At 49.1% G+C, this 9,254-nt stretch overlaps 1 protein-coding gene across 1 annotated transcript in view; it reads right to left on the bottom strand.

Annotated features, from left to right (window-relative positions):
* The window catches only part of fscn1a (fascin actin-bundling protein 1a), an 18,995-nt gene extending 11,549 nt beyond the window's left edge, over positions 1–7,446 (bottom strand). Inside the window, exon 1 of the mRNA XM_056287441.1 lies at positions 6,264–7,446. Coding sequence (XP_056143416.1) covers positions 6,264–7,095 — 832 coding nt within the window. The 5' untranslated portion in view covers positions 7,096–7,446. The remainder of the gene's footprint in view (positions 1–6,263) is intronic.
* Positions 7,447–9,254: the final 1,808 nt, after the last annotated feature.

Here is a 9,254-nt window from a genome sequence, read left to right as displayed (position 1 = left end):
CTGATCCAGATCCACACATACAGAGCATGACCACAGCCAGCCTATACATTAGATCCAACCGAAAACAAGACCCGTCTTAAATGCCACATGTCCTACAGCTTGAACGGCGCTCAGCAGACTGGAGAAAGACCAGCGCACCTTGACATCACACTGCAAGCAGCACCTTCACCTAGACAGACAATGAGCAGAGGCAGCTCCTCATGCTCAGTCTAAACAACACTAGACAGGAAGGAGAGATGATAAAACAGCTGAATGAAGGAATGAGGGCTTAAAATAATTGGGGGGGGGACAATAGGCTATTCCAGTTTGGCAGTTAGACAAGTCCATGTGATCATAAATTAAAATGATTATTAAAATGGTTTGTTCATGATTTTTCCTGCCCATTGAAAATGAAGAAAATAACAGGGCTACCGTGTCAAGCAACACACACTGCTGTGTCTCTAGTGTCTGGGGACGTGGCTTTGGAAAGGATACTGCTGAATCCACCATCAACTAGTGTTCAGCTGTAAATCAGCGAGCGTTATCATGGCAATGTACCCAAAATGGAGTACAATGGGACACGGAAGAGCTACTAAGCAGCAGCCATAACAGAATACAGGACACGAGGAGGAGGAGGAGGAGGAGGAGGAGGAGGCGAGGCTCTCTGGTGCTCTGCAGAGAGCAGAAGCCAGCTCCCCCAACATACTCCCAAACACTGCAACTGGCATCACCAACGGCCAGCCCAAACATACAGACGCTTCAAGTCTCCACAAACACACCAAGAGACATCATGCGCACTTCATCAAGGCCAGCAGACACCGCCAAGGATGTTGAATGTGATTGTTTGCTTACCCCTTGGACATGGTTGCGTGGGCGAGTGTGTGTGTGTGTGTGTGTGTGTGTGTGTGTGTGTGTGTGTGTGTGTGTGTGTGTGTGTTCTTCTTGTGACCATGCGAGTGTGTTGACGTGTTGTAGAGGCAGCAAATTGCCACTTTTAAGCCTACAGGGAGTAAACTGCACACCAGCCGAGGTCATGGATGTGTACATTTAGTAGTAAAAACAGAGAGACAGACAGACAGACACAGAGAGAGAGGGAGACGGACAGAGCGATAGAGAGAGAGACAGACAGAGACAGACAGACCAAGAAAGAGACACAGAGACAGAGACAGACAGACAGACAGACAGACAGACAGACACACACACACACACAGCGAGAGAGAGAGACAGACAGGCAGACAGAGCGAGCGAGAGAGGAGAGTTTTCCTGCCAGTTGGTGGTGGTGTGGCAGACAGAATGGGTGTCAGAGCTGAATCACCACCAGTCACAAAGTGGAACTGTGGTTACTTTGTTTCCAGTCTGCCTATAAATGACTGATACGCCTCAACCAACACCTGTAAACTCCAAATGACGCTGCACACTGGCATTAACAGATAAACTTTTAGCTGCAGGTGTGGTCAGCCAAGAAGATTCCATGATAAGACTCACTGCTGTACCAACCAAATGAATAAACCACAAATCTGTCTCATTATTCCTTGGCATCTATAAGAGTCTGAAAAGTGTACCGTTTTACCATTCTGGCACAAGAAACTGAAACAGATAGGTCATCACGCCACAGTGTTGCATACCTAAAGCAGTATAGTCCCCATAGGATTACTGCCACTACCCTAAATAATGGGGATACACCGATATCAATTTTGAACAACGGGGCCGATACCAGGCCAAAATGGAGTATTGAGATCGGAGAGTTTAACCAAGACTAATATGCGATACCAAAATCCATGCATAGCGTGATAAATTAAATCAAAATGACCATTTACTGCATTTTTGGCACATGGGGGACTATTCCTTTAAAGACGGGGAAAAAAAAACCCAAGTCTCAATTATTTTGCCTATGGACCCCAAACTAATGGTCTAAGTCCACACTGATCATCCAGACCAATGGTCAGATTGGTACTCGGTATCTGCCGACATTCAGTATTCACACTTGGGAATGGGTATCGGCAGTGTTATTGGCTCATCTACTAAATAACCATCCAAAACGTCAGTGTATTCAAAAGGTTCAGAGGAGGTTGAGTTACTGTGAGTCGACAGCCCCTCGGAGGTCCCGCCAGTCACAAACAGGAAATGGTGGTCTCTCATCCACTAAACTGGACAATGAGCCAGCATCAAATGGTCATACCCTTGAAGATCAGGAGCAAGGCTGCTGGCCCACTTAAAAGGCCATTGAGCCCCAGGCTAATTGACTTATAATTGTGCCTTAGCCCATGTGACGGGTCGTTGAACGACCTCCTTGGGAATTGCGGCCATCACCACTCCTTGGATTGAGAAAAGAGGATGTCGCAATCAGGAAGTCCGAATGAGCAGCAGCACACTGACGAGTTCCAGAAAAATGCCCTGCATGGATGTTGTAATCACAACTTGGCAGGAGAAATGATGACTCCTCGTTCTCAGCTGGAAGAAGAGTTGCTTCGACTTGCATGTTACGTTATATTTTTCATAAATGTAGGATTGCAAAGGGAGGAAAAATGTGTGACTGGTGCAAGTACATTTCAATGAGACCACGACTGAAACTGAAAAACTTGGGGACTCGGTTGAAAATGGTTTGAGACTAGTATTGGGCAATCTGGAAGATATCGTGGTAATCATAGCAAAATTTACATGAAATCAATTTACAATATCTGATTACATATGTAAAAACACCACATTTGAAAGGCTCCAACTGCGGTTCATCACACTGAACGGATTATGTATAGGCCAACAATATCAAACCAAACTTTCCCCAAATAATACTCCCTCAGATATTTCAGACCACGTTTTGCCAAAAATTCGCATAAAAGATTCTTGTGCGTTAATCTAGACGACAAAATTGGCCACCACAATATGACAATATCCTAATTCCACCCCAATACAACACCGCTGAAGATAAGCAATACTAAATTATTACCCAGACCCATTTGAAACTACCGGCACTATACCACCACCTCAACTTTTCACCACATTGCATAAACCAGAAGCCGCACCAGTTCCTTATGCTAACACAGAACTTCTTATGCTAACACAGAAATTCTTATGCCAACATAGAAAATCAACAATGCCGAGTCTAAACTCCGTGCGTCATGCCTCCATACGGCATTTGTTGGTGTTTTAGTCACTTTGGCGAGCTTTAAACTGTTTATAACCCTGGTTGGCTACGTTTCGACGCCATCTTAGCTGCCAAGAAAACGACCCAATTCAGAGATTTGCTTGCAAGCCGGGCAGACAGACCAGCAGCTGTCAGTTAAAAACATCTGGGGCAGGATTAATTCCCCTCACCCCTTAATCCACATAACAATGATCCAGTTGTCGGCAGGCTAAACACAGTCTTCCTCTTAAGATTAATAACCGTCTGCTCATTATAGATAAATGCCATGACATTAAAAAAAAAAGTACCAGGTTTGATGGCGTCATCCTAAATATCACCTACTGAGGCGCTTTACTTCTAATGGATGCAGAAACAAGCTGCAGTTTGGAAGTATAACCTGTCTCGGCCGGGTTGTTAGCATAACTTTGCATGAGAAGACTGTTGCCTTTGTGCTCGAAACGCCTGCAAAAACAAAATGGGAGATTAAATCTACTCTCAAAAGTGGTTGGCAAAACAAAGCAGTTCAACTCATGTATTTAAGACACTTTTTGATCAAACTGATGGGGGGGGGGGGTTTTCCCCCTCAACTGCCAGCGCTCTCCATTATTAGCCCTTTTTTGATCCATGTTCATCCTTCATAACCGGCCTCTGTCGCTCGTCTTCAGAGGATGAACAAAGGTAAGAATAGCTAGCGGACTGTCTGCCCACTGAATTTGTTTAAATATTACAGTGCTGAATAAATAAGCCGGCGGGACAGTCCAGCCAGCACATCAGGGTGTGACAGAAAAAAAAGGAAGGAAAAAAAAAAAGATGGAGGGGAAAGGATGACCCATCATACTTTCCAAAAAAGAGAAGAGTAACCACAAAACCACAGCAGTATTCTCACCAGTGGATTCCTCTGACCACACACTATATAAAGACTCACAAGGTACCAATTAAGCACACATCATTCATTACATCAGACAGTCGGCACAACGGCCCTCAGCGGCTCGTTCATTTTCTGGTGCATCTCATCCCGGTTCCACCGTGCTGTTTACTTTTACGTAGGTCCAAATCTCAAATCTCTTCTCGCTTCCCTCCCATTGTTCTCCAGGCAGACACACAGGCCGACCGCTACTCTAACGGGACGCACAAGTAGAAAACAAAGATGGGTGGTCAGTAGGCGTTCACCATCTTTAGTTTTTCCCCCTCTTCCTCCACCGTTCTCTGGCTGTCACTCAGGCACCAACAGCGGCAGACCTCTTACCCCCCCCTTCCAATTTCCTCTCTCCATTTTCCCATAAACTTATCAACAGCAGCCACGTCGAGATGGTGGTTGGGGGGTGGGGGGGGGGTCACTGGGTCCTTGTTGGAAGTGTGTTTGTACGTGTTGTACCCCCCCCCTGCATAAGTCTTAGCAGCTCGGGGGCATCCTGTTATCAGACAGCCGATAAGATAATGACCATAATACATTAATAAGTTTTTCTGACAATGATATCGACCAGCCAGGCTGAAGGGCGGGATGTAGGCTGTAGGAGGGAGGGAGGGAAGGAAACGAGTGGGCTGGATAGAAGGGAAGGAGAATCAGGTAGAAGGAGGTTAAAGGAGGTCATGCTGGAAGACAGCATTGAGGAAAGGATGAATGCAGAGAGAGAGAGAGAGAGAGAGAGAGAGAGAGAGAGAGAGAGAGAGAGAGAGGCAATGGAGGAGAGAGAGTGGAAGAATGCATGACAGCAGATAGGGGAGGACAGATGAGGAACAGTAAAGCAGGGTGAGAAAGGAGGGGGATGCAAACTTGCATCTCTGCCCACTCATACAGCTGCAAACCAGACACACACACACACACACACACACACACACACACACACACACACACACACACACACACACACACACACACACACCATCATATGAAGGTTTAATACGTTTCCCTTGGCACAGATTGGGAACCATTCATTTGCCTGATAATCACTGACACACGTAACCATTATCAATTGTGGAATTACAGCCCAGCTACCATCACAGCATACATTAGTGGCGTTCCAGTCCTACCCCAGTTATTCAATATCTAAATCCTTCATTCAATAGACCCAGATCAGTACATTTTGAGTTTTCCTGATCTCTCAAGGACCACACCTTCTTTTCAGGCTGAGAAAGGATTCAGGTTGCTACAGGTTGACGTGTCTCCGGGCAGGCTGGCTAGCTCTTCAAACCACACTGCTGCGCCTCTTGATTGCCACATTATCAGGGCCTGCAAACTGATACTCGTGTTTACTGTGCAAATAGAGAGGATTTGACTGGACTCCACATTCTAACCGTCCTCACCCCCCCACCCCCAACTACAGCAAACACTCAAACTAAAGGGTTTAATTTTTATTGCCAATATGCCAGAACTGCAAGATTGGATTAAATGCGGAAACCACATTTGTGACATGTGATTACACACAATTATGAAGCCCTGTAGAAGCCATCTTTTCGGGCCCCTGTTAAGGATGTCGTGAGCTTGAGTCTCAAACGAAGACATCAGTCATCCAATTCGTCAAGTAAAGGGATGGATAACTTTGGCAATGGTGGGCAATATATATATAACAAGCATTTTTATGTGTCATTATGATGTCTATATCTGTGTGTAAGCAAACTAAGATGTGTGCTATTGCCATGGACTTGGATGTTTCGTATAGGAAGGCATGTAGGCTTATGTTGTGTTGGCGAATTTGTTAGCCATCTGCAGTGTGTACAGACACACTTGCCAAATAACACATTGTGAAGCATCTTCATGTATCTGTTGTTCCATGCCAGTGTTTGCGGGTATGTAGGCCACCTACGATTCCTCCCTTGGTGCAGTATGTGTACACACGTAGGCCCTATATTGTGTGCAGAGGCCATCAACGCATGGATGTGTGCATGTCTGCTCGTCTTTGTTGCCAAGAATGCCATCCATGTTCTCCTCTCTGTGTGTGGTGGTGGCTGTGGGGGGGGGGGGGCTGCGGTCTGACATTCCATCACTTTAACCCTTCCCATGCAGGACCCTGCTGCTGACACACAAGCAAACACAAATGCTTGCGTGCTTGTGTGTCAGCACCAGCATTAGGTCACCAGGCCCCCGTAGCCAAGTATGCACCGGAGGCACTAGGCCACGGATGCAGATGCGCGCGCGCGCACACACACACACGCGCACACCTACCTTGGCGGGTGGAGACGTTCCTCTCGTTGGCGGCGGTGAGCACGACCTGCGGGTGGCTCTGCTCGAGCACGAACAGCTCGTCCTTCCCGACGCGCGCGCTCTTGCCGGACTTGAGGGTACCGGAGGGCCCGGAGGGCGCGAGGTACTTGCCGCCGCAGTCCCTGAACGCCACCTTGCCGGAGCGGAACTCCAGCGTGTAGCCCGTGCTCCGGTCCGTCTTGGGGACCAGCGTGCCGTCGTTCCTCAGGAAGCGGTTGTCGTAGGTCTGCAGGTGGTACCGCTGCTCACGGAACACGAGGGTGATGGTGGAGTCCACCCCCCAGGGCACGTCCCGGTCGGTGGCGACCTCGTCCACCTTGGCGCTCAGGTGCGCGTACCGCTTGCGCGTCAGGCTGAAGACGTTGACCTGCGGATGCATGGCGATGTGCACGCTCCATTTCTCCGCCACCGACGCGGTCTGCGCGAAGCAGATGATCCGGTCCTCGGTGCCGCCCAGGTAGCGGCCGTGCTGCTCGGACCGCAGCGACCAGCGGCCGTCGTCGTGGGCGGTGATGACGAAGCGACACTCCGGCCCGGGGGTCTCGCTGTCCCCGGTGACGTTGCCATCCTTGTCGGCGGCGATGTAGCGACCCAGGTGCGACTTGAGGCAGAACACGTCGCCGCTGGCGGCGTCGTCGCCGCTCTGCTCCAGCGTCCAGATCTGCTTCTTCTTCATACTCGGGGCGGACGCGTTGATCTTGAAGCCGAACGTCTCCGCCGTCAGGTACTTGTTATCACAGTTGATGAGGCCGAACTGGATCTGCAGCATGTCGCTGGTTCCGTTGGTCGACATGGTCGGTCCGGTCTGGCTCGCTGAGGCTCACGCTGTGTGCAGGGCTGGGGGGGGGGATGCCTGTGCGTCGCGTGCTTCTCTTTGTTTGGGGGGAGAGCGTGTGAGGGCGCGCGCGCCGCCTGAGTGCTCGGTGTCAGCGCGAGCACGCCGCCACGGCTGTATCCTATATACCGGTTGGTGACGTCACGCGCTGACGCCACGTCACGCCCACTTTACGGTTTGGAGGAAATTGGGTTTTTTTAAGTTTTTTTTTTAAAACTCATCAAAAGCATTTATCTCTTATAAACAACCCAACGCTTTGATCTCTTCTGTCTCTATGCGTCTCTGACAGTTTGATCCTCCCCCCCTAAAATATCCCTCTCGTCATCTGTCCTCCTCACAGTCCCCCATTTCTCTCCTCTCTCCCTCGCGCTGTAGTCCCGCCGCTCCTCCGGTCTTGTCCTGGAGAAGACCGACTGATACACACCCCGCTGACCCACCTCCATGTCTCCTTCACTGCTCTGAGGAGAGGGGGGGGTCAAGAGGAGCCCAGCACATTTGGGTTTGTGGATCTATTTTACAACAACCGATAACGTTGTGTGTGATCAGATAGACTCGGCATTCAGATCATGAGGGCTGTCCGTTTGTGTGCCGGCACAAAGCTCTTTTCATGGCCTGAGCACGCAGGCACATCAGAGGGCAGGAAAGGCCTCTCTCCATAAACAAAGAGGCCAAACATAACACACTGGCATCTCCTCTCTTCCCTGGCACGCGCACACACACACACACACACACACACACACACACACACACACACACACATCACGCCGGGTCCTATTTGGTGGTTTACAAAGAACTGTGAAACATGATGAATGTAATCTGTTGTATTACAATTTGAGCCTTTTCAGACAGGGATGCCGTTGGGCCTTCTTTACAAGTAGGCAAACTCAATTGGGAAAGTGAGATTATCTGAGTCCACTCCTGAAACCACACATTATTCACGTTCCCATCTCGTAACAGAGTGAAGCACCAAGTATGGGAGCGTTCAGTCAATTCGAGGTTGCAGTTTATATAAAGCGCTTTTCTAGCTGCAGCAGCCATTCAAAGCGCTTTACAGTTAATTAATACACACACACACACACACACACACACACACACACACACCCACATTCCTGTACATGGTATATAGTGAGGACCGAGTAAAAAGCCTCACAAAGTGAGGACCCGCATTTCATATATGAACGCAGAAATAGTAATTGTGTGGAATACGACATTACCATCCATCACTTTTTTATAAGCCGGACCTCAGCGTAATGTTTTATTAAGGGCGGACCACTGGATGTGCATGACTCTGAAATATTAAATCTCCAGTGTCAGCAAGTATCCACTCTGCTGGACGAAGGGGCCCACCCAGGGCTTCGTACCTCGACCCTGCGATGGGAGTATTCTGTAGAGAGGAGAGTGCAAAGATACAAGAACATCCTGAAGGAGTCCAGTGAACTCTGGTATCATTATTAATATGAAATTCTGTCCAACTCTCTGACAGTGATGCACACAGAGCAGCTCCGGCCAGCAGCACTGCACAAGTAATTTTCTCACTCAAACAGGACTGAATCCAACCCACGCGGGGATCGCCGGTTCGAATCCCCGTGTCACCTCCGGCTTGGTCAGGCGTCCCTACAGACACAATTGATCGTGTCTGCGGGTGGGAAGCCGGATGTGAGTATCCTTGGGTGTCCTTGTCGCTGAACTAGCGCCTCCTCTTTTCGGTCGGGGCGCCTGTTCGGGGGGGGGGACTGGGGGATATCAATCAATCAATCAATCAGTCAGTCAGTCAGTCGGTCAATCAAGCTGCATTTTTTATAGTGCTTTTCTAGCTGCAACAGCGTGATCCTCCCACGCGCTACGTCCCCCTGGTGAAACTCCTCACTGTCAGGTGAAAAGAAGCAGCTGGCGACTCCACATGTATCGGAGGAGGCATGTGGTAGTCTGCAGCCCTCCCCGGATCGGCAGAGGGGGTGGAGTAGCGACCAGGACGGCTCGGAAAATAGAGTGATTGGCCAAGTTGCAATCAGGAAGAAAAACGCCCCCCCGCAAAAAAGAAGACGGTTGAATCAGTTCACCTGGATACAACGTTTATTGACAGATAACGTTTCATCGCTCAACTGACACCTTTACCT

The sequence above is a fragment of the Lampris incognitus genome, chromosome 10 (genome assembly GCF_029633865.1).
Source record: "Lampris incognitus isolate fLamInc1 chromosome 10, fLamInc1.hap2, whole genome shotgun sequence".
Classification (NCBI taxonomy): domain Eukaryota; kingdom Metazoa; phylum Chordata; class Actinopteri; order Lampriformes; family Lampridae; genus Lampris; species Lampris incognitus.
The sequence above is the reverse complement of the archived record's forward strand: the minus strand, read 5'-3'. Positions and strand labels throughout refer to the sequence as shown.